The following is a 27,360-nucleotide window of genomic DNA, read 5'->3' as shown; positions in this document are numbered from 1 at the left end:
GATTAGAAGGAGCGTAGTGTTGCATTATACAAGTGATTAGATGTATCAAATAATACTGATTGATATTCATATATCCAGTGGAATGAGTGCGTCTCAAAATTCTGGACTGGTTATTGTACTAAGTTGCGCAACAGGATGGACCCCAGTCAGCAGGAAACGAGACTGTTGTGTAATCAATGTTTTGACTTGAACAACTAAGGCAGGTCCGCTAAAAATATACCGATTGCAATTTCATTGCCAAGAACCGTTTCTATAATCCCACAATTACGAATGGAAAGAAGAACATAGTCTTTTTCCAAACACTTGATTGACCGTTTATCTTTGAGAAATGATTGGTTCACATGCTCTTCGCAAAATACAACGTACTGTATCTTGACCGAGAGAAATATATTTTTGAGTGAGTCAGCTATAATCCTTTATAACTTCCTACCCGACCCCTAAAAAGCTGTTCGTGGATTTCTGAACGAGGCAATATATATTTTGCTTCCCACTAAGCAAACTGCTGCACATTGTTCAGGGGTGGGGGTGGTGGGGTGTTTATTTCATTCATGCCACGTGACAGCACGCGATTACCTTATTTCAATCCAACAGGTCTTTTTCATCGATCGTATTCGTTAACAACGTAATAAGGAAACATGTCGGTACGATAAAAGAAGTATCATTAGTGGTATGTATGGCTCTAAGCTTCCATCCTGTTATAAAACCTCACGCCGAGCGAACAATGCGGTACTCCAATTATTCTGCTACAATCTATAGTGTTGAGGAGGACAGCATCCAGCGGACGACTCCTTTCATTAACCAATATGGATTTCAATACAACGCAATCAGATCGTATGTTCACACAGTGATTTCCCTTTTCGAATATGAACTACCACTATGAACGATTTCGCCCAATTTTTTCAAAACCTTAACAATAACATTCAATCCAGAGCAAAGGCGAGAAGTTATGGATGTCAACTCTTTTTTTTTAAGGAACACGATATTTTATTCATCTTATACTCCGAAATAATGTTCCTCAAATAAAGTTGACATCCATAAACTCTCGCTTTTGAGTATCACTTCTAAATGCCGTTCAAAATCCCAATCCAGTTTCATTTGATTATTCAATTTAAAGAGCTAAATAAGAGCGATAAATGAAACATACACAACACAAAAAGGATGTAAAGAGAGCTTTAATGTGCGTGAAAGGAGAACTTTTGATATGGTGTGTGAGAAAAGAAAAGGTTTTCCTCAAGAGCGTCTCTGTTAATTGTCAATCTTAGTACGTTAGGTCCATGATACTCCACATCTATTTCATGCCAGCGGTAGTCAACAGTGCGGCAAAGAGTATTTGGTCCTTTTCATGAGAAGACTGGAATTTTTCGTGACTTGGTTATTTACAGCTGCAAGAGTCATCACACTTACAGGTGTCACCTGCGGTGCATCCCTTGCCACACTGGCACCCATCTGAAATACCAGCAACATTTACTGTAAGGGAAAAAGTCATATAATTTTCTAAGCGAGTAAATGGTATTTTGCTTTGAATAACTGTCGCCGCCAAGGTATCATAAGTCTTTAATATGGCTGACGCGGCTATGGCAACTGTCCGCCATAAAAATGGCTTCTCGTGCTTTGTTAATAAGTGGAATCAACCCCATTTTTCGGTATGAGTGAGTGAGTATGGTTTTACGACGCTTTTAACAATATTCCAGCAGTATCACGCCGGGGGACACCAGAAATTGGCTTCACACATTGTAGTCATATGGAGAATCGAACCCGGTCTTCGGCGTGACGAGCGGACGCTTTAACCATTTGGCTACCCCACCGCCCCTTTCGAGTGAGCGCCTTCACTTATACCAGCAATTCCTGGAAATGCGTATTAAATGTAAATATTGACAAAGAAAAATAGTCTCCAGTTGTGAGTCTAAACTACAGCCCTTCTCATTAAAACATCAGACGAATGTAATATTTACTACACATACATGTATCTACTTCATTAAACGTTCCGTCACGACGGTTCGATTCCCCACATGGGCACAATGTGTTAAGCCCATTTCTGGTGTCCCCGCCGTGATATTGCTGGAATATTGCTAAAAGCGGCGTAAAACTAAACTCAGTCAGTCATTAAACGTTCAATGGGTTTTTTTTCATCCCTTCCGTGGAAAGGGATTTGTGACATATATTGTGCAACATACATATCCTCTCTATTGAATTTCTATCTTTACCTGAACACGTGCACACTTTCTTGACCTTGCACGTGGTGCACCCACGATCGCTGGGGTTGCACTTGCAGTCTGTGCCGCACGCGCATGGGTTGCTCTTGCACTCGGCGGTGCATCCGGGGCCTGGAAATAGACGGGGAAATGTGAGTCAAGAAATGTATGTGAAGCCCAAACATCTTCACATCACGAAAACACGTGTTTGTAATCAAACGCAATGTCCACAGAAAAAATACATTTGGAACGAAATCCAAACACAATGCACATCTTTAACGAAAAAGAGTGAATAACTGAAAACATACAGATCTGTAGGTCCAACGTTAATAAAGTGAGATGCTGTAGTTGTGGGCACATTAATCAACACTAACAGACTTTAAGTGATATGTTTAGTAGATAGTCACTGACATCTACGATGTTTCTTACGAAGGGATCTAAGTGTGTTATATGTGCTTGTTGTTCAACGCCGCACTCAGCAATATTCCAGCTGTACGGCGGTCTGTAAATAATCGAGACGGGTGGTTAACATCATGAGCATCGATCTACGCAGGTGGGATACCATGACGCGATCTACGCAGATTGGATACCATGACGCGATCTACGCAGGTGGGACACCATGACGCGATCTACGCAGGTGGGACACCATGACGCGATCTACGCAGGTGGGACACCATGACGCGATCTACGCAGGTGGGATACCGTGACGCGATCTACGCAGGTGGGACACCATGACGCGATCTACGCAGGTGGGATACCATGACGCGATCTACGCAGGTGGGATACCATGACGCGCATCAACCAAGGTAGCAAGCCTAACGCTCCGATCCCGTTAGTTGCCTCGTACAATAACCATGGGTGGCTGAAGACCAGGTCTAAACTAAATCTCCACGGGTACCTATGTATTCACGGATACTATAAAAACATACTAGGTCAACGTTTTATGTCTTAATAATAATATCGATGAGTTGTTCTTAAAGTTATCTTAGTCTTGATGTTCAGTGTAATGTTTTACTTGGCACCCATCCCTTACTCTAGAGTTCATCACAAACTACCTCTAAAGAAAACCTTACTTCACGTTGATCGTGAGTGAGTGATTTAATGCCGCTTTGACGTGCACGTCATGCAGGTCTAAGACTTCATCACTTTGGTGAGCATTCAAATACAGTATGATGCTGACAAATCAACAGAGGTAGGGCGAATCTGGGATTCGAACCCCTGATCATGGGTCTCTGACATGCCTAAAGAAACCATCTATGCACAGTAAACGACTGAGCAACACGTGCCCCATTTAATGTTAAGACACTTTTTATACCTGTATGATACAACACAACACCAAGAACCTATTACAGCAATAGGGGCGGTGGGGTAGCCTAGTGGTTAAAGCGTTCGCTCGTCACGCAAAAAGACCCGGGTTCGATTCCCCACATGGGTACAATATGTGTACCCCATTTCTGGTGTTCAGTGCCATGATATTGCTGGAATATTGCTGGAATATTGCTAAAAGTGGCGTAAAACCCAGCTCATTCACTATTAAAGTAATACAGTAGTAGATCTGGAATAACTGACTAAATTAAGCATTAATATGTACACTATATATCTTGTTTAATTATTCATAGCACGCCAGCAATAGGGCAATATCTAAAGTTGTAACTGGGTACGGACCCTGAAACATGATATGAGATGTATTACAGGTAGACAACATGCTGTTATAAACCGATCACCTGTTCATCTACGGATATAAAGTTTCCCATAAGATATATACCTCACTCTGAAAATGATATCATAACACACGCCTCATGAATAATAACTTTACATAATTATTCATGCATCATAATTCCATATCAAATGTACTTTATGTCTGAACACATCAACAATTGCATGTAACACGAATCCTTACGGTGTGCGAGTTGAGCTTACAAAAACTTCTGGCAGTGTGCCAGCAATGGAGTGCGATTGTACAATGTTCCATGAAATGTTATAACTTCATGCATTGAATGCAAAGATAGGTGAGGTGGGTGAGGTGAAATTGGGTTTAACGTCGTGCTTGAGAATATTTCGCTCATATGACGACGTGCATGCGTGTGTATGTGTAGGTGCGGCTGCTTGTACTAGCCCAGACTTAAGCTGGTTTTATAGTGATAGCCCACTGGGATACCACGCCGCAGTTTAGCATGAATACCCCACTCAGACACATTATACTGACTCCGATCCGACCAGTCCTTGTTGTACCCATTAATGCCGAGCGACAGGCAGGGACCAACAAGTACCATATTTTAACGTCTTGTGTTATGACGCGGTTGGGGAAAGAACCCGCGACCTTCCGCTTTCCGGGCGGACGTTTTAACCACTACACCACGGAGACGCTCTTTCAAAGATGGTAATTATGAGTATGATTTTATTAGAGCGACAAATATCTTCCCTTTGCCACGCAACATCTCTGGCATTAGTAGAAGTCAATTTTACGATAATACCCCCGTCCACATTTGCAATCGACCTCCGCATATTATTTATCGTTTGGGTTCGCCGATTTCCCTTACGTCCGGTTTTAATTTGGGTACGATATTTCAGCAATGAAATATGTTTGTTTTTTTACACATCTACCTACATGTCATATTTATCTGAAGACACACCATGGCACATACACGTGCACATTCCAAACAAAACACTGTCTTAATTACATGAACAACACCCACTGTCGACAACCAGGAGGCTGCACGATCGGTTGCAGTTATCACGAGCAATTCGGTAAACATACCTTCATTCGAAGAGCATATTTATCCACGATCTTGATTGTAGCATAAGGAATACTATAGTCTGTTTGCAGTGAAAACGTGCCAATGAATTTCACTTTAAACAAAAAAGTAAAACAAATTAAGTGAAATTAACATTGCGAATCCTCATAATTTTACCTTGCCAAATGAATATTTAAATCTCAGAATTTTATTCAACTTAGATAAAGTTGTTTAACAAAAGATCATAGATTCAAATCGCTATTATTGGTTTGTATTACAAGGGGGTAAGCGCAGTAGATGGAACAGTGAAACAAATGCACGTGCGGTACGTGATGAGCGTTAAGTTAGACCAGCCCTACTTGTTCTCGGTGTTTCATCTAATGTGCATACCCCCTTGTAATACAAACCAATAATAGCGATTTGAAACTATGATCGTTTGTTAAACAACTTTTATCCTAAGTTGAATACATTTCTGAGATTTGAATGTTCAATTGGCAAGGTAAAATTATGAGGATTCGCAATCTTAATTTTGCTTTAATCAATAAACTTTAGAGTGAAATTCATCGGTACGTTTTCACTGCAAACAGACTATGATCCCTAACACATCATTAACATGTACAGACGTCATCTTAATCCGATGTCTGCATGAACATGGCTGCCGATAGAGAATTATTTTGATGAGTGTTTAACAGCGACAACAATATAAAAACACGCCTACCTTGTGGACTTGACATGATGATAACTGAGTGAGGTGGATGAGGTATTCTATTATAAACACAGCTGCTACGTCGGTACTGAGGTAGGGCGCGCTGACTCGGACTATATATCGATGTTGACGCTGCACACGGCACTGTAGTTTCACACGGCCCGCTGTCACGAGTTGTGCATTACGCATTCAACTACTTATATAACTTGTCAGACATCCCTTGCCTACCCATTCTCTTCCCACAGAGGTAACTTGTCATAGAGGTAACTTCCTACGAACCTCTGTTCTAATACGGCCACATTTCCCGGTTCTCGTAAAATCCCCTAGCGGCAAAAGATGGCAACACGAATTATCTCCCTTCTTTCTATCCAATCAGAACACCTGTTTCATCGACTTAGATTCAACTTGACTAACACAAGCAAATGTGAGGCCACAAATATCCACCATCTACCGGGGACTTGTGTTGATGTTACACACAAGACGTTTAATGGCTTGCTTGTCCGTTGTCAACGAGGGCGATGGAGACGCCACTGATCCGCCATAACATGACTGAGTTCTGTCTAGAAGAAACGTTTGCGCATCGCGCAGGGGAAGAGGTTTAGTTTTCTCGAAGTATACGGAAATTACTGAGGCCTTGCGAATGATCACTTTTGAAACAACGTCGCTACATGCACAACTAAATCTGATTGCCTCCAATCACGAGTCTTGAACGCCCACACCATGAAAGGGCCGTATTAGAACAGAGGTTACGTAGGAAGATATGACAGGAGTAACCTCTGTGGGAAGAGAATGTTGTCTACCATGCTATGTATAACGTGTTATCACATCCAACGCCACAACCCCACCATGAATCGAGATCAAGGTTATTTCATCTCGTCAGCCTATCACCACCTAATCAAACACCACCACCAGTAATCCTTCCCTACCTCCGTTGTCCATCTGGCTTCCATGCTCCCTCCTTTGTGCTTGTAATCACAACTATTGTACGTCAACTCATCAATTGTATAAACTCAACTCTAATCACAATCAATCACTCTGTACATCAACCTCCTCTGCTGTAATCACTTATCAAATATCCAATGTTCATCAACCTTGTTAATTGTATATACTCAACATACAGCTATGTATATATTCTCCTTGCTTCAGTTGTTGTATCACTTGCTTGATAACGGTGTTAGTACCTACACCGAAACGTCGCACTCATTGCAATAAAGAAGTTGACTATCCATACAAATCAGTTTTCCTTCATCTTCACAACTTCTAAAATGCCTCTCAAAGAAAGTGTTATCACATGTTATCAAGGGAACTGTGTAGTGTTTTAATCATTGAAACAGCTGAAATATACCCAATATTTCAGTTGTTTATTTATGTGACCGATTTGCTGCATAATACAAACACTGCATCGTAGTAGCCACAAACAAGGTCAGAAGATACTATAACAATTGTTATCGCCGACCCTTAACATAGTGGCGCCAAAATCATGATAACAGTTCCCGCCATTTGTGCTCCATTCAGGACCCCTCTGTGCGACGAAGGAATCTTGTCAAGGCGATCTCGTTGATGATGACATGTACGCACCGTTTGAAATAGTGAATGTCGACGAAAAGTAGGCACTTCCCCATTTTGGGAGCAAATGGTTGAAACTAAAAGTTAATCGCGAAACTCATTTTATGTATAGAACTTTCTTATCCATGTAGTATAACCAAGTGCAAAGTTTCCTTAGGCTAGACGTAATATGCACGTGCACCCCAGCGTGTAAGAATATGTGATTATATATTTAGACGTGTCGAAGTACAGCATTATTAACATATGTGAGGAGATGACAATATGTTTGTGATAGATAAATATATGATATACGGAATGTACAAGTATGTAATTATGTATTTCACCATGTTAAAAACTTTTATTTCTTAATGTGAAACATGTGTAATCTGTATTAGTGCCTGTAAGCATGATTGCAGAAAGAAATCGCATTATTTATTAACAAATATGTATATAGTATACAGTAGTGTGTATAACGAATTGCCTAACGGTACTCGAATATGTTTGTGTTTTCGTGATTGTGAATGACGTGTTCATTTTACTGTGTGTGAGTAAGTGAAAGATGGACATGTTATACGATATGTGAGAATACACCTGTTTTACACCTGAGTTATTGAGTACGTGTATGTGAGTATGAGAGTATGTTTTACAAAATGTGACACTACTGACGGCCCGTTTGCTGTGAGAACACACGTTTTACATATTATGTAAGATATGAACATATTTCACTATATGTTACAATACGGAAATGGTTCACTGAATGTCAGAATATGGAAAAGTTTCGCTGTATTTCAAATACGGAAATGTTTCACTGCATGTTAGAATGTGGAAATGTTTCACTGCATGTTAGAATGTGGAAATGTTTCACTGTATGTCAAATATGGAAATGTTTCACTGCATGTTAGAATGTAGAAATGTTTCACTGTATGTCAAATATGGAAATGTTTCACTGCATGTTAGAATGTAGAAATGTTCCACTGTATTTCAAATATGGAAATGTTTCACTGCATGTTTGAATGTGGAAATGTTTCACTGAATGTGTGGAAATGTTTCACTGCATGTTAGAATGTGGAAATGTTTCACTGCATGTTAGAATGTAGAAATGTTCCACTGTATTTCAAATATGAAAATGTTTCACTGCATGTTAGAATGTGGAAATGTTTCACTGTATGTCAAATATGGAAATGTTTCACTGCATGTTAGAATGTAGAAATGTTTCACTGTATTTCAAATATGGAAATGTTTCACTGCATGTTAGAATGTGGACATTCTGCACTGTATGTTAGAATGTAGAAATGTTTCACTGTATGTCAAATGTGGAAATGTTTCACTGCATGTTAGAATGTGGAAATGTTTCACTGTATGTTAGAATGTGGAAATCTTTCACTGCATGTTAGAATGTGGACATTCTGCACAGTATGTTAGAATGTAGAAATGTTTCACTGTATGTCAGAATGTAGAAATGTTTCACTGCATGTCAGAATGTCGAAATGTTTCACTGTATGCTAGAATGTGGAAATGTTTCACTGTATGTCGGAATGTGGAAATGTTTCACTGTATGTCGGAATGTGGAAATGTTTCACTGCATGTTAGAACGTGGAAATGTTTCACTGCAATGTGGAAATGATAAAATATGAACATGTTTCATGCATTGTTAGAATAAGGAAATATGTGTCTGTTGTACATGTGTGACGAACCACATGCCTTCCTTCGTATACGACCATGCCATAGTGCGTTATCACAATTCCAATGCTATGCTCCCTTTGACAACAGTATACTCTTCGTGCTGGTGTGATAACCCTAACAGATATACTATCTCGCAATGTCATAACGGGATGGTCGTCGTGCAAGCTAAGCTGATAAAGGATGTCGGCCAATAACAGACAGCTTAACAACACAAGATACGGGATGCAGGTGCGCCTACAGACTGTAGTTCATCTTCACATGTGCCTTATGCCTGCCGGAAGGACTATAGTCTCGAGCAAAGTAAACCGTAGGCGTTATCTATTGTTTACTGACCTCGCTAGTCTGTCATACAGGCCCTGAAACAAATATAGTATCCCCAGAAATTATTGAGAAAGTTGTGTCGGCAAATATCTAATACATGCATATTAAATATAGAAGTTTTACCTAAATGAATATGTTGAGAAATGATTCTCTTATAGTTTAAGTGTCTCTTCAATACTTTGTGAGACCCCCTTGAAATTGCCCTGCAATACACGACTGAATGCGCCTAGGTACACTACCGTTGGAAGGAGGTGTCCATGTAAGATGTCAATAAGATCGTTCCTTTGTTTCCAGTGGAAATACATAACAGCGTCTCCCAACATGTGAAATATCCAGCTTTGGGCATTGGTAGATAGATTTCACGGTATCTTTTGTCCAAATGTTCACACAGTTTGGAAAATGCCAGACTTTCATCAGAAAAGAAAACACTATCCCAATCTTGATTTTCGTGAGCCCTGCACATTTTATACGTCTTTCTTTTTGTGCATCTTTTCATCAGTGGTGAGGGAATCCCGCGCTTTTTCACAGGGTAATTTCAACTTACGCTTCAGGTATATCGATGATCTAATATCGATAAAAAACCATCAAATAGCCAATTCTCTTCCAGTGATTTACCCACCTGAACGTGAACAAACAGACAAGTGAGATCTGTGCATAATTATTCTGAGTGACAAAACAGTCACCACAAGCCTGTGTGATAAGCTATATTTGAAAATCAATCAATTTTACTTTCCATTTTAATCATTTCTTAACAAAGTCCACCTTACTCTAACATAAATTCCCTCTTACAAGAAATGAGTAAGTGTTAAATTCAATTTAATGCAACAACATTATACCAAACAAACGGACTACTTTCATGTGCCCCTAACTTTATTCAGCTAGTCCGTCATGGGAGAGACACTATGACTGAACTGAAATGCCAGTACACATTCACATAGGACGAACCATTTCAAATATATTTAAAAAGGCGGCATTGCCATATAGAAATTGCATTTCAATCATTACAGCGCAACCTTTGTGAAACACAGATAAAGTAGTAATAACTGGCAGTCTATAGGTAAATCATGGTTACGTACTATGATAGATAATGAATCCTTAGCTTTTCTAGGTTGATCTACCAACGGAATCTTGGCCGTTAGAAAGTTTCTAGCTCGTTTTAAGAGCAAACCAAGATATTCATATTGGTTTACTACTTTAACAATATAATCGTCTATCATAATAATAGAAGCGACAAAACCATTTCCACAGCCATAAGAAATCTCTGCTAAAAGCAGAGTCGATTGTACAATTCCGACTATATCTGACATATCATGAACATGTATTTGTTTCAGCAGTATTACAGTTTTACGATGTCATTTGTAAACAATCGTGTCTGGCAATCCAGTGATTGTGAATATACAATGCCATTTAGAAAGTAGTCAAATGTAACACATGTTATTTGGGATTACACTTTCTAAGTCAAGTACAGTTCTAGTACTTTTGTCGGGTTGAGTCCCATCCGGGTATTAGCATCTGTACTTTATTGAGAAAGTGTACTCCCAAATAACATATGTTACAATCAAGTGATTGTCACCATGCGATAGGATGATAGTGTTTATGAATCCCTATCAGATAGTGATGATATTAGGTGTTCGCTAATAGGTAAGTGTATCCTGCCCCACCGGTGGCACCCAACATAAACATGTGCAAAGTCTAGTCAAATGTTCACCATCATTTTGACTGATATTGGAAAGGTAATCCACGTGAATACCATAAAACCTTTTGTAAGTTTTACTGAGGCCTTAAATGTTGTAACCTTGATCGAACAGCTCCTGTGCAAGAGTATTATGACGCTCTTTGAAACATTGGTAAAAGGAATGCTTGATGTTATTGTTAGTTTTTCTTGACTCAAATACATAAACTTTAGCGAGCGAATGCTTTAACCACTAGGCTATCCCACCGCCCCTGTAGTGGTAGTAGTAGTAGTAGTGGTGGTGATGGTGATGGAATTTGGTTTAAAGTCGTGCTTGAGAATATTTTGAGAAACACTTTGACGTCCTTGAAATACCTCATCTGAGTTAGTCCAAGATATACATGTACAACATCTGGGGTAGTTGTTCAACAGCAACACTCATACCAAGATATAAAAACATGTACAACATATCGGGTAATGTTATAGTGGCTCTGAAACTTTCCTGTGGAAATAGGGGGATAGTGATACTTTCCTCGGTCGGGGGTAGTTGTCATTACATCACAACAAATTCTGTCTCCCTGTGGTATATTATCCCTCTTTCCTATTGACAATAGTGGTTAGTTGATGTTATTTTTAAATATTGATAATGAGTCGTAAGGGCGGTGAAAGCAGATAGACAGTTTTATGTTTAAATGATCAGTAGAATGCTGCCTTTGAGAGAGGAGAGTAAAGATCTTTATGCTCAACTTATGGTTTTGTAAATGGGTAAATGGGTTAGATCTGGTAAGATGGGGGCGGTAGGGTGCCGATACGTACATCGTATTTGTGCCGATATGTGCAACGTGTTTGTGTCGATACGTACATCGTGTTTGTGCCGATACGTACATCGTGTTTGTGCCGATACGTACATCGTGTTTGTGCCGATACGTACATCGTGTTTGTGCCGATACGTACATCGTGTTTGTGCCGATACGTACATCGTGTTTGTGCAGGTACGTACATCCTGTTTGTGCCGATACGTACATCGTGTTTGTGCCCATATGTGCAACGTGTTTGTGCCGATACGTACATCGTGTTTGTGCCGATACGTGCAACGTGTTTGTGCCGATATGCACATCGGTTTCAAGCATGTCGGACATGTGAGGCTAAAGCTAACAAAGAAGAAAAAGTGGTACGAGAGTTCTTGTATCACGAAGTGTTAAACCATGCGTGTCACTCTGACAGGGATATGAGACATGTTGTACCGCTGACATTGGTATGGCACTATGTTGTCACTCTGACAGGGATATGGGATATGTTGTAACTCTGAAAGGAATATGGTCATATGTTGTCACTCTGACAGGGACATGGGGATATGTTGTCCCTTTGACAGGGACATAGGATATGTTGTCACTGACAGGGATATGTTGTCACTCTGACAGGGACATAGGATATGTTGTCACTGACAGGGATATGTTGTCACTCAGACTGGGACATGGGGATATGTTGTCCCTTTGAGAGGGACATAGGATATGTTGTCACTGACAGGGATATGTTGTCACCCTGACAGTGATATGGGATATGTTGTCACTCTTACAGGGATATGTTTTCACTCTGACAGGGATATGGGGATATGTTGTCACCTCACTGACAGGGATATGTTGTCACTCTGACAGGGATATGGGATATGTTGTTGTCACTCTTACAGGGACATAGGATATGTTGTCACTGACAGGGATATGTTGTCACTCTGACAGGGATATGGGATATGTTGTCACTGACAGTGATATGTTGTCACTCTGACAGGGATATGGGGATATGTTGTCACTCTGACAGGGATATGGGATATGTTGTCACTCTGACAGGGATATGGGATATGTTGTCACTCTGACAGGGATATGGGATATGTTGTCACTCTGACAGGGATATGGGATATGTTGTCACTCTGACTGGGATATGGGATATGTTGTCACTCTGACAGGGATATGGGATATGTTGTCACTCTGACTGGGATATGGGGATATGTTGTCACCTGACAGGGGATATGGGGATATGTTGTCACCTCTGACTGGGATATGGGATATGTTGTCACTCTGACAGGGATATGGGATATGTTGTCACCTCTGACAGGGGATATGGGATATGTTGTCATGTTGTCACCTGACAGGGATATGGGATATGTTGTCACTCTGACAGGGATATGGGGATATGTTGTCACTCTGACAGGGATATGGGGATATGTTGTCACTCTGACTGGGATATGGGGATATGTTGTCACTCTGACAGGGATATGGGATATGTTGTCCCTTTGACTGGGATATGGGGATATGTTGTCACCCTGACAGGGATATGGGGATATGCTGTCACTCTGACAGGGATATGGGGATATGTTGTGACTCTGACAGGGATATGGGGATATGTTGTCACCCTGACAGGGATATGACAGGGATATGTTGTCACCTGACAGGGATATGGGGATATGTTGTCACTGACAGGGATATGGGGATATGTTGTCACTCTGACAGGGATATGGGGATATGTTGTCACTATGATATGGGATACCTGACAGGGATATGTCACTCACCTGACTGGGATATGGGGATATGTTGTAGGGACTCTGACAGGGATATGGGGATATGTTGTCACCCTTGACAGGGATATGTCACCTGGGATATGTTGTCACTCTGACAGGGATATGGGGATATGTTGTCACTGACTGACAGGGATATGGGGATATGTTGTCACACCTGACAGGGATATGGGGATATGTTGTGTCACCTGACTAGGATATGTTGGGATATGCTGTCACTGACAGGGATATGGGGATATGTTGTCACTCTGACAGGGATATGGGGATATGTTGTCACTCTGACAGGGATATGGGATATGTTGTCACTCTGACAGGGATATGGGGATATGTTGTCACTCTGACAGGGATATGGGGATATGTTGTCACTCTGACAGGGATATGGGGATATGTTGTCACTCTGACAGGGATATAGGATATGTTGTCACTCAGGGATATGGGATATGTATGACATTGATATGGTCCTCTGACAGGGATATGGGGATATGTTGTCACTCTGACAGGGATATCGGGATATGTTGTCACTCTGACAGGGATATGGGGATATGTTGTCACTCTGACAGGGATATGGGGATATGTTGTCACTCTGACAGGGATATGGGGATATGTTGTCACTCTGACAGGGATATGGGATATGTTGTCACCTTTGACAGGGATATTGTCACCTGAGGGATATATGTTGTCACTCTGACTGGGATATGGGATATGTTGTCACTCTGACAGGGATATGGGGATATGTTGTCCTTTGACAGGGATATGGGATATGTTGTCCCTTTGACAGGGATATGGGATATGTTGTCACTCTGACAGGGATATGGGGATATGTTGTCACTCTGACAGGGATATGGGATATGTTGTCCCTCTGACAGGGATATGGGATATGTTGTCACTCTGACAGGGATATGGGGATATGTTGTCACTTTGACAGGGATATGGACTATGTTGTCCCTTTGACTGGGATATGGGGATATGTTGTCACTCTGACAGGGATATGGGGATATGCTGTCACTCTGACTGGGATATGGGGATATGTTGTGACTATGACAGGGATATGGGGATATGTTGTCACTCTGACAGGGATATGGGATATGTTGTCCCTCTGACAGGGATATGGGATATGTTGTCACTCTGACAGGGATATGGGGATATGTTGTCACTCTGACAGGGATATGGGGATATGTTGTCCCTTTGACAGGTATATGGGATATGTTGTCTCTCTGACTGGGATATGGGGATATGTTGTGACTCTGACAGGGATATGGGGATATGTTGTCACCCTGACAGGGATATAGGGATATGCTGTCACTCTGACAGGGATATGGGGATATGTTGTCAGTCTCACAGGGATATCAGGATATGTTGTCACTCTGACAGGGATATGGGATATGTTGTCACTCTGACAGGGATATGGGGATATGTTGTCACTCTCACACGGATATGGGATATGTTGTCACTCTGACAGGGATATGGGATATGTTGTCCTTTTGACAAGGATATGGGGATATGTTGTCACTCTGCAGTCACTACCAAAAAATGGTGTGGTGCTGTGAGAAAAGAGTCGAGCACAAAAAGCTTTTTTCTTGTTTATATACATTCCACTGAGCTGAGAAAGAAAAACGAGTGCACACTCCACATGGCGCTATGAGCAAACCTTGGGTTCAGGGTTTGGCGCAGTAAAGCAGTGTACATAATCTATTATCAGTTTCATAAGTACAAATCCCGCCCAAGTGTCGTCAATCTACTCCGACTGATACTGTGTCCTGGACTTCACGGAATGTGTTGCTTTCTTCCATGCAGCTCCACCATCTGGTCTGAAGAGCTTGCACCTGCTTGTTTCAGACAACAAGACTGCCAGTTCATGTTGGGCCATCTTACAGAGCACGCCCACCTGAGTGATTCCCGTCGACGTTACCGTGTCAAAGTGGGGTATACAATATAATTGGATTGACCCAACGTGTACCGCCATATTTATTGGAACACGTGGCACTGTATTTGTAAATGGAAAATCATGTCCTGCTGTGTGGTCGACGTGGCGGTGGGGTAGCTTAGTGGTTAAAGCGTTCGCTCGTCACGCCGAGGGCCGGGTTCGATTCCCCACATTGGTACAATGCATGAAGCCTATTTGTGGTGTCCCCCCCGCCGTGATGTTGCTGGAATATTGCCAAAATGTCACCATACTCACTCACTCACTCACTGTTTCAGAGAATAATCAAGACTGGCTATTTGGGGGCTTTTTACCTATCTCAACAATTCTACAATCTCAATTTGCTAAATATAACCAGAATGCCATATTTGTTGCCGTCGCATTGCACGACTATTAAGCTATGTTCTGGTAAATGAAAATATATGGTTTTTGTAACTGAACCTATATATGTCTTGATGCATCTTCATAGTAATGTGTGAAACGTTTTTCTCTGTGGTAAACGCTATAAAACGTGTTTAGCAGAAATCTTCGTGACTATCGAACAACCTCCGAGTAACGCGTAATTTGACACCCACAATGAATGCCGATATGGATTTTGTCAGGAACTCAAGGGAATATATTTTAAGCAGTGTATTCGTTTTACTCCGAATTGTCGTTAGTTTGAGACAAGCAGTGTAACTTTATGAGTACGTCATTACAACTGATACTCCCCTGGGACGCTAGATTAAGTTATGGCACAATACATTTCAAGCTGCCTCTCTGTACCGCTGTGTAATTTCGCACATGATACCAGAGTATGAGTCTTCGTGACTGGTGTGTGTTGGAACATAGAGAATAGTACACTCGGTCTCATTACATACGAAATATACGAAACGAGTGTCCTTCCTATGGTATCTGACCGAGCGAAAGCGAGGTCAGATACCATAGGAAGGTCACGAGTTTCGTATATGTATGTAATGAGACCGAGTGTGGTATTATATTTATTACCCACGTCTTACATGCATTAAATTGACAAAATAGCGTATTTTTGTTATTTTTATGGTTTTGAACCGAAACCGGTTTCATAAAGAGGTTGCGGAAGAGTTTTGTACTGTAGTACAATATTTGCATGACGTCACACTGTAATGACGTCACTGCCTTGGTAACCGACGTCACGATGCATGTCAGTTGCCATCGCCTCGTACAGCCTCCTACAGTAAACTACTACGTAGCACCCCGTTTCTTGGTTTGCAGTTGCTTCATTCGGCTAAGATCACTGATGGAAACATTGCGTTATGTTTTTCGACAGATATAATGTCTCAGTTCGACTCACAATTAAACAGCGACACGGCAAACGTTCGCAATGTTTACATTCCCACAATGCATTTAAGTTGTAGAATGAATGAATTCACGTGTTTGTTATGAATGAAAAAATAGTTACGTCAGAATGTGACCTATTTGAGAGGTCATCGGTTATCCAATCAAATCGTTAGAATCTCAGGTCAAGTCGTTACGACACAGGTCAACGCGATACGACATTCGTGTGACGTACGAGATTAGTATGCAACTACCCATACGTTGACAACGTGGGTAACAAACACTTCTACTGCTGCATCACCTGGGCCATCTCCGTGGTGAATGTCGCGAACATCATTGACTAACAGCGTTATGTAGCACGACGGGGGCGGGTCAAAAACATTAGTATAAGACAATATCATGATTTTCAGCATTAATGCATTGTTCAAATCATTTGCAATCTGTTGTAGCTTGGGTGGAATATTGCTAGCCACTGCATTAAAAGAAACATATTTTGGTGTTTTCAAGGTTGAAAGTTACGTAAAACAGGAACTTCCCCAACCGATTCAATGTTGGAATACGTGTGAAACAACATACCAGCACGATAATCAAGGAAGGATACTTAGCAAATGGTGTCCGCGTGCGATTAACAATGGCCGTGACCCTTTTCATTAACTCAAAGAGCAGATAATTTTTAGTTTATGGGCAAGATGGGAGTGGTTTCCCCTGGCTTATGCCGTTTGCCGTAGAGTCTGTCATGCCCAATGGCAGAGCTCAAGATATTTTCTTTTTCGGTGATGGAGTGATTTTGTCTTAGTTAATCATTAAAGTAATCAGAGTTAACGTGCAGAATCAAAGATTCAATTTACAATTTCACTTTTTAGAAAATCTTTATCCAACGCAATAGGGTCATATCTATCATTAATATACTGTGAATGAGTATTTAACAACTGCTCTCTCTCGATATATTATTTGATATTCGTATTTCCCTGTCATGCATTCTTTACAACAACACTTCTGTAGCCATATTACATTTCTGGTTATATTGTGTGAAAACCAATACTTCTAGGGTATATTTTTTGATTTTACACACACAAAAAAACAAAAGGAAAAAACAGCTGTGCGTTAAACAATGTCTCATTGACAACCAGTGGCAAATCATGCATTTAGGTGTTATATCATAAGTAATGCATAAATATTGTCGATATTTGATATATTATTATAATTTTCATAATTATTAAGTCACTAAATCTAGACCCAAATTTATGAATGTATTTTTCGCAGTTCAATATTTTCATAAAACATGGGTAGGAATATTTCCGTGGTTGAAATATCACATTCTCAATTCATAAATCAAGACAGATTAAAATGTAGAAAAATATATGCTATCGTCCACGTAATCGTTTCCTTCGAAGATTTCTTGGAATGTTTGTCATGAAAATTCTGCAAAGTGCGATTGAGAGGTATGTATTGTGATGCAGGGACCAGTATCACTCTCTATTTGCGCAGTATGCTATGCGCACTTACAGACTAACTGTAGACAGGAGTCGAGTTTAAGAAATTCGCACCTCCACCGTTGATGAGTGCGATCTTAGCTAAGATCGCGATCTTAAAATCCATGCAGTCTTACAATCGCGCTAAGATCGGCTTTATTGCAAGTGGATTAGAGGCTTGAATTGTATGGTGATTATAAAGTTGATTAGTAGGGCCCTAAGATTGAGTTGTAACTAAGATTGCTCTGTGCAGAAGTGGGCCCTGGAATGGTCTCGAAACGTTGTGAGAGAAATTTAAAGAAGTTTAATCCATAAAATATCTTGGACAATTAATTTCTAATCAAACCGATGTAGTTGGTGGAGTCAGTCAGTCAGCCAGTATGGCTTTGCGCCAGCATGTATCAATATTCCAGCAATATCACGGCGGTGACACCAGAAATGGGCTTACCACATCGTACCCCCGCATCGAACCCGGGTGTTCGGCGGGACGAATAACGTTTTAACCACTAGGCTACCTCACCACTCTTGTAAGTTGAGTGAAAGATATAAACTGGATATTAAATATTACAACTGCAGTATACTTCGTTGGTTGGTTGTTGAACGCCGCGCTCAGCAATATTCCAGCTATATGGCGGCGGTCTGTAAATAATCGAGTCTGGACCAGGCAATCCACTGATCAACAGCATGAGCATCGATCTGCCGCTTGTAGCAATATTCCAGCAATATCACGACGGGGACATCAGAAATGGGTTTCCCACATTGTACCCATGTGGAATGTATCGAAGACAGGTGTTTGGCGTGACGAGGCAACGCTTTAACCACTGGGCTACCCCACCACCCCTGAAGTTGAGTGAAAGGTGTAATCTGGAGACATACAATATTACAACTGTAGTATGCTTCGTTGGTTGGTTGGTCTGTTGTTGAACGCCGCACTCAGCAATATTCCAGCCATATGGCGGCGGTCTGTAAATAATCGAGTCTGGACCAGGCAATCCATGCAATACGATGACATAAAAGAGGGACAGCAGAACGTGTCACAGCGGGGTAGCGACCACCGGGAAGCTTCTCCCAAGCCCCTCAGTACCAAGGGACCCAACCACGACCTTTGGTCGGGTCAGCTGGACAGGACACGGGTGCTGCGACCGTGCAGGACCGACGGTCCCGATAGGATGGTGCAAGGGGACGAGGCATCGTCTATGGACGTAAACTCGGACCCGGATGACCCTTCGTCCGTGGACTCCGAGCATCCTGTACGAGGAGGAATCTCACCCTAGAGTGGTGGGCCGTCCAGGGCAGTCGGGAAGGACCCACCGGGTCCTAACCTGACTGTCCCTAGGGGTCCATCCACTTCCTCGGAAGTGGGAGAGGGCTGCGGTGGGGGATTATTCCTTCACCGAGTCCATCCCTCTCCCCTGAAGGGGGATTTCCTCCGGTCGGTGCAACCGGACGACAAAATCCTTCAGGAACTTGGACCCCCTACGGCAGGAGGCCACGCCTTTCCTGACTCCTGCGCAGGTGAGTCGGGGAACGCGTGTGCGCCCTACGTCCTTCCTCTCCCTACCCTTCTCTAGGAACCTGGATGAGGTGTGGTAGGGCTAAATGAGCCTGATCGAGGATCAGGAAAGTCAGAACCTGCCGGAGGACAGTAGGTCAGTCCATGAAAGACGAAGTAAAGTTTTACTGAAGGGTCATCGATAGTCTGTCTCACATTCCTGAAGACCACATTATTTTTCCCTACTTCCTCTCTGCAGTGCTAAAGCCCTAAATAAAAGCAAATCTAGATTTCCTCCAGGTTCTGATTCTCTGGTCTACCTGGGGCTCCTTTTCGATTTAAAAATGGGCTTGTTTATTTACTATCAAAATTATATATATTCACAGACTAAGCATTGAGTCTGGGTCACCGATAGCACTTCCATACGCCGGTTCGTGCAACCTCAGTAGCGGTTATGCCACGAGAACCCGTCAGTGTTAGACCAACTGCGCCTGGAAAGACTCCCTCAGACGCGAGGTTTTCTGAAGCAGTTTCCGAACGCGTCGCTAAGTCAGGCGCTCGTCAACTGAGATACTATATGAGTCAAACTGGCAGTGCTGGGTGGATTGGATGAAGTCACAACAGGTACCCTTACGTCCAGTGGTGAAGATTTCGCCGAGTTCCTAAATCACCTGCGGGTGAATTCACACCTTAAAGCTCGCACTATCAAGTGTTACCGCTCCGCGATTTGTACCACAATACGCCAAAGTGGGGTCCCGACTACTCAGGGGATCCAGTTCTGAGAGATCTAATGACGTTAATGTCTGCGTCGCTGTGTCGAGACAGTTGACCCCCGAATGGGATGTATTCTTAGTTCTCGAAGCTTTGAAGAAAGCCCCGTTCGAGAGCCAATGGAGACGGCAGAGGGCTAAGACTAAGAAACCACATGAGTGTTTAGCTCCGATTACAATCCCTTGAAAGAAGAGGATTCGAATTGCTTACTTTGTCCTGTACGCGCCCTTAATTGGTATACCCACGGGGTTAAACCCTACGGACTACACAGAGAAGGATGTATATTTCCTACACAACTGAAGGTAGAGAAATTGCGGCAGCCTCCTTCTCAAAGTGGATTACGAGCACTGTCAGGGTAGCCTATGATCAGGCCGGTAATTCCGACCTGCTGACCACTAGTAGTGTTAAATTACACGAATTAAGGGCTATCTCGGCCTCACTGGCATTCGCCTCCTTAGTCTCTTTAGAAGCTATTATGAGGGCGGCTTACTGCAGACAACCTTCCACTTTTCCGAGATCTTACATCAGAAACGTTGCTCCACAGTGAAACGGGTGTAAACGTATTCCCCTCACAGTAGCACAGAATTTATCTCTCTGTTAATAACGATGTAGATATTTCTGTGATTTTGGAATATTTGTTCTACCGCAATATTTAGTATATTGCGCTGTAGTTCACAAGAGTTAGTGTGTTTATAAAAGTAATGTTATATGGGCTGTTTTTAGCTGGGTACCAATAACATTTATTAATCCTTAATTACCATAAATGTCATTTTTCCTTAACGGGAGTTGGAGGAAAAACTTATGTATACACTTCACGGGGTGGAAGTCATGGTAACGGCCAGACCGTCCATCTTGAAGATTTACAAGCCAAGGGTAGAGTACATTTTCTTCCTCTATTTATTATTGCACTGAAATTTACCTATGATCTGGGGGAGGCAACTTCTTCCAGGTCGGGCCTGGTCGACCTGACCTAGGTCACGGCATGACCGCTGGGATTTTCCTTCGTTTTACAATACCTCTCCTTTATATCGGCGATTTGTCAGGACGAGGCTCGATTCCCGTCGTCGTCCGCTATGACAACGTCTCATGATATGATGAGTAAGTATTGTAATATAAAGGAGCGAATTCCACATTGGGAAACTTATTTTCCGAGTGGAGCAACGTCCTGTATTAATGAATACTTACGGTAACCATCATAATTCCACCCTCCTTCCCACACATTGTTTCCCCGGAAACTTATTTTCCGAGTGTGGAGCATCGCGTAACGGTGTAAACACGTGAGTTCTACATTCTCGAACTTAAATGCATTGTGGGAATGTAAACATTGCGAACGTTGCCGTGTCGCTGTTTAATTGTGAGTCGAACTGAGACATTATATCCGTCGAAAAACATAAACGCAATGTTTCCACCAGTGGTGTTAGCCGAATGAAGCAACTGCAAACCAAGAAACGGGGCGCTACGGAGTAATTTACTGTAGGAGGCTGTACGAGGCGATGACAACTGACATGCATCGTGACGTCGGTTACCAAGGCAGTGACGTCATTACAGTGTGACGTCATGCAAATATTGTACTACAGTACAAAACTCTTCCGCAACCTCTTTATGAAACCGGTTTCGGTTTGAAACCAAAAACATAACAAAAATACGCTATTTTGTCAATTTAATGCATGTAAGACGTGGGTAATACATAAAATACCACACGAGGTCTCATGCAAACGAATTATACGAAACTCGTGACCTTCCTATGGTGTCTGACCGAGCGAAAGCGAGGTCAGATACCATAGGAAGGTCACGAGTATGTAATGAGACCTCGTGTAGTATTCTCTATTTACGTTTGTTTCCCGGCTTCGGGGTAACACATTCGTGTATGTTGTAAGTTTAGCTAGTATGGGCAAATTGAAAAGAACTCATGATATTAGGAGTAAGTATGTCATAAAAACAGGAATTACTATGGAATTCCCCTTTATAACTTCCTACCCGACCCCTAAAAAGCTGTTCGTGGATTTCTGAACGAGGCAATATATTTTTTGCTTCCCACTAAGCAAACTGCTGCACATTGTTCAGGGGGTGGGGGTGGTGGGGTGTTTATTTCATTCATGCCACGTGACAGCACGCGATTACCTTATTTCAATCCAACAGGTCTTTTTCATCGATCGTATTCGTTAACAACGTAATAAGGAAACATGTCGGTCAGATAAAAGAAGTATCATTAGTGGTATGTATGGCTTTAAGCGTCCATCCTGTTATAAAACCTCACGCCGAGCGAACAATGCGGTACTCCAATTATTCTGCTACAATGTATAGTGTTGATGAGGACAGCATCCAGCGGACGACTCCTTTCATTAACCAATATGGATTTCAATACAACGCAATCAGATCGTATGTTCACAGTGATTTCCCTTTTCGAATATGAACTACCACTATGAACGATTTCGCCCAATTTTTTCAAAAACCTTAACAATAACAATCAATCCAGAGCAAAGGCGAGAAGTTATGGATGTCAACTTTTTTATTTCAGGAACACGATATTTTATTCATCTTATACTCCGAAATAATGTTCCTCAAATAAAGTTGACATCCATAAACTCTCGCTTTTGAGTATCACTTCTAAATGCCGTTCAAAATCCCAGTCCAGTTTCATTTGATTATTAAATTTAAAGAGCTAAATAAGAGCGATAGATGAAACATACAAAACACAAAAAGGATGTAAAGAGAGCTTTAATGTGCGTGAAAGGAGAACTTTTGATATGGTGTGTGAGAAAAGAAAAGGTTTTCCTCAAGAGCGTCTCTGTTAATTGTCAATCTTAGTACGTTAGGTCCATGATACTCCACATCTATTTCATGCCAGCGGTAGGCAACAGTGCGGCAAAGAGTAGTTGGTCCTTTTCATGAGAAGACTGGAATTTTTCGTGACTTGGTTATTTACAGCTGCAAGAGTCATCACACTTACAGGTGTCACCTCCGGTGCATCCCTTGCCACACTTGCACCCCTCTGAAATAGCAGCAACATTTACTGTAAGGGAAGAAGTCATATAATTTTCTAAGCGAGTAAATGGTATTTGCTTTAAATAACTGTCGCCGCCAAGGTATCATAAGTCTTTAATATGGCTGACGCGGCTATGGCAACTGTCCGCCATAAAATTGGCTTCTCATGCATTGTTAATAAGTGGAATCAACCCCAATTTTTCGGTATGACTAAGTGAGTATGGTTTTACGACGCTTTTAGCAATATTCCAGCAGTATCACGCCGGGGGACACCAGAAATTGGCTTCACACATTGTAGTCATATGGAGAATCGAACCCGGTCTTCGGCGTGACGAGCGGACGCTTTAACCATTTGGCTACCCCACCGCCCCTTTTCGGCATGAAGTATGAGCGCCTTCACTTATACCAGCAATTCCTGGAAATGCGTATTAAATGTAAATATTGACAAAGAAAAATAGTCTCCAGTTGTGAGTCTAAACTACAGCCCTTCTCATTAAAACATCAGACGAATGTAATATTTACTACACATATCTACTTCATTAAACGTTCAATGTTTTTTTTTCATCACTTCCGTGGAAAGGGATTTGTGGCATATACTGTGCAACATACATATCCTCTCTATTCTATCTTTACCTGAACACGTGCACACTTTGACCTTGCACGTGGTGCACGCACAATCGGATGGGTTGCACTTGCAGTCCGTGCCGCACGCGCATGGGTTACTCTTGCACTCGGCGGTGCATCCGGCGCCTGGAAATAGACGGGGAAATGTGAGTCAAGAAATACACGGGGAAATGTGAGTCAAGAAATAGACGGGGAAATGTGAGTCAAGAAATAGACGGGGAAATGTGAGTCAAGAAATGTATGTGAAGCCTAAACATCTTCACACCACGAAAACATGTGTTTGTAATCAAACGCAATGTCCACAGAAAAAATACATTAGGAACGAAATCCAAACAAAATGCACATCTTTAACGAAAAAGAGTGAATAACTGAAAACATACAGATCTGTAGGTCCAACGTTAATAAAGTGAGATGCTGTAGTTGTGGGCACATTAATCAACACTAACAGACCTTTTAAGAGATATGTTTAGTAGATAGTCATTGACATCTACGATGTTTCTTACGAAGGGATCTAAGTGTGTTATATGTGCTTGTTGTTTAACGCCGCACTCAGCAATATTCCAGCTGTACGGCGGTCTGTAAAATAATCGAGACGGGTGGTTAACATCATGAGCATCGAGCTACGCAGGTGGGATACCATGACGCGCATCAACCAAGGTAGCAAGCCTAACACTCTGATCCCGTTAGTTGCCTCGTACAATAACCATGGGTGGCTGAAGACCAGGTCTAACCTAAATCTCCACGGGTACCTATGTATTCATGGATACTATAAAAGCATACTAGGTCAACGTTTTATGTCTTATTAAATTACATTTGTGACGTCATTCCATTGTCTGTTCGCTCCATTACTTTTCAGGAATGGAGCGATGTGTACCAGTTTCAAAATAAAACCTTCATTTTGTCATATTGACATTTAATTTTGATAACAGAAATATTCCCAATACTTTGAATGTAATTTAAGTAGGGTAATATCCTCGTAACTCTCCATTCCTTAAAATAAATAATGCCTCGGCCTCCGGGACCTCGGCTCCATTATTTTAAAGGAATGGAGATTACCGGACATTACCCTCTACATAATAATATCGATGAGTTGTTCTTAAAGTTATCTTAGTCTTGGTGTTCAGTGTAATGTTTCACTTGGCACCCATCCCTTACTCTAGAGTTCATCACAAAATACCTCTAAAGAAAACCTTACATTACGTTGATCGTGAGAGGTTTAATGCCGCTTTGACGTGCACGTCACGACGTAGCAGGTGATGCAGGTTTAAGACTTCATCACTTTGGTGAGGATTCAAATACGGTATGATGCTGACAAATCAACAGAGGTAGGGCGAATCTGGGATTCGAACCCTTGATCATGGGTCTCTGACATGCCTAAAGAAACCATCTATGCACAGTAAACGACTGAGCAACACGTGCCCCATTTAATGTTAAGACACTTTTTATACCTGTATGATACAACACAACACCAAGAACCTATTACAGCAATAGGGGCGGTGGGGTAGCCTAGTGGTTAAAGCGTTCGCTCGTCACGCGAAAGACCCGGGTTCGATTCCCCACATGGGTACAATGTGTAGCCCATTTCTGGTGTTCAGCGCCATGATATTGCTGGAATATTGCTAAAAGTGGCGTAAAAACCCAGCTCATTCACTATTACAGCAATACAGTAGTAGATCTGGAATAACGGACTAAATTAAGCATTAACATGCACACTATTTATCTTGTTTAATTATTCATGGCACGCCAGCAATAGGGCAATATCTAAATTTGTAACTGGGTACGTATTCTGAAACATGATATGAGATATATTACAGGTAGACAACATGCTGTTATAAAGCGATCACCTGTTCATCTACGGATATAAAGTTTCCAATAAGATATATACCTCACTCTGAAAATGATATCATAACACACGCTTCATGAATAATAACTTTACATAATTATTCATGCATCATAATTCCATATCAAATGTACTTTATGTCTGAACACATCAACAATTGCATGTAACATGAATCCTTACGGTGTGCGAGTTGAGCTTACAAAAAACGTCTCCCAGTGTGCCAGTAATGGATCCGGAGTGCAGTTGTTCATTGTTTCATGAAATGTTATAACTTCATGCATTGAAGTTTGTGCATTTTTCAAAGATAGTTATGAGTATGATTTTATTAGAGCGACAAATATCTTCCCTTTGCCACGCAATATCTCTGACATTAGTAGAAGTCAAGTTTACGATAATACCCCCGTCCACATTTGCAATCGACCTCAGCATATTATTTATCGTATTGGTTCGGTGATTTCCCTTACGTCCGGTTTTAATTTGGGTACGATATTACAGCAATGAAATATGTTTTTTTTCTGTACACATCTACCTACATGTCATATTTATCTGAAGACACATCATGGCACACAGACGTGCACATTCCAAACAAAACACTGTCTTAATTACATGAACAACACCCACTGTCGACAACCAGGAGGCTGCACGATCGGTTGCAGTTATCACGAGCAATTCGGTAAACATACCTTCATTCGAAGAGCATATTTATCCACGATCTTGAGTGTAGCATAAGGAATTCTATAGTCTGTTTGCAGTGAAAACGTACCAATGAATTTCACTTTAAACAAAAAAGTAAAACAAATTAAGTGAAATTAACATTGCGAATCCTCATAATTTTACCTTGCCAAATGAACATTTAAATCTCAGAATTTTATTCAACTTAGGATAAAAGTTGTTTAACAAAAGATCATAGATTCAAATCGCTATTATTGGTTTGTATTACAAGAGGGTAAGCGCAGTAGATGGAACAGTGAGACAAATGCACGTGCGGTACGTGATGAGCGTTAAGTTAGACCAGCCCTACTTGTTCTCGGTGTTTCATCTAATGTGCATACCCCTTGTAATACAAACCAATAATAGCGATTTGAAACTATGATCGTTCGTTAAACAACTTTTATCCTAAGTTGAATAAAATTCTGAGATTTGAATGTTCAATTGGCAAGATGAAATTATGAGGATTCGCAATCTTAATTTTGCTTTAATCAATTTACTTGTTTGTTTAGAGTGAAATTCATCGTTTTCACTACAAACAGACTATGGCCCCTAACATGGTTACACATCATCAACATGTACAGACGTCATCTTAATCCGATGTCTGCATGAACATGGCCGCCGATAGAGAATTATTTTGATGAGTGTTTAACAGCGACAACAATATAAAAACACGCCTACCTTGTGGACTTGACATGATGATAACTGAGTGAGGTGGTTGAGGTCTTCTATTCTCAACAAATCTTCTGCGTCGGTACTGAGGTAGGGCGCGCTGACTCGGACTATATATCGATGTTGACGCTGCACACGGCACTGCAGTTACACACG

General features: G+C 41.4%; 1 protein-coding gene across 1 annotated transcript; it reads right to left on the bottom strand.

Moving 5' to 3' along the window:
- Positions 1–1,156: 1,156 nt before the first annotated feature.
- On the bottom strand, positions 1,157–27,360 carry LOC124260552 (keratin-associated protein 10-7-like). The gene is made up of 6 exons (XM_046694876.1): positions 27,214–27,360; positions 23,994–24,110; positions 23,302–23,367; positions 5,646–5,804; positions 2,205–2,324; positions 1,157–1,446 (listed from the first exon to the last, which is right to left on the bottom strand). The coding sequence occupies exons 1-6, from the start codon at positions 27,227–27,229 to the stop codon at positions 1,373–1,375; spliced, it is 552 nt and encodes a 183-aa protein (XP_046550832.1). The 5' UTR covers positions 27,230–27,360; the 3' UTR covers positions 1,157–1,372.

The sequence above is a fragment of the Haliotis rubra genome, unplaced genomic scaffold (genome assembly GCF_003918875.1).
Source record: "Haliotis rubra isolate DU_JTF1 unplaced genomic scaffold, ASM391887v1 Scf769, whole genome shotgun sequence".
NCBI classification, from domain to species: Eukaryota; Metazoa; Mollusca; class Gastropoda; order Lepetellida; family Haliotidae; genus Haliotis; species Haliotis rubra.
The sequence above is the reverse complement of the archived record's forward strand: the minus strand, read 5'-3'. Positions and strand labels throughout refer to the sequence as shown.

Bases quoted from the DNA above. Each gene is read 5' to 3' on its own strand.
- LOC124260552 (XM_046694876.1), bottom strand. The intron at 5,805-23,301 runs GTAAATAACCAA...AATGCACAACTC, and splicing joins GTGTGATGACTCTTGCAGCT to GTGACAGCGGGCCGTGTGAA. The intron at 2,325-5,645 runs GTAGGCGTGTTT...GTCTATTTCCAG, and splicing joins CATCATGTCAAGTCCACAAG to GCCCCGGATGCACCGCCGAG.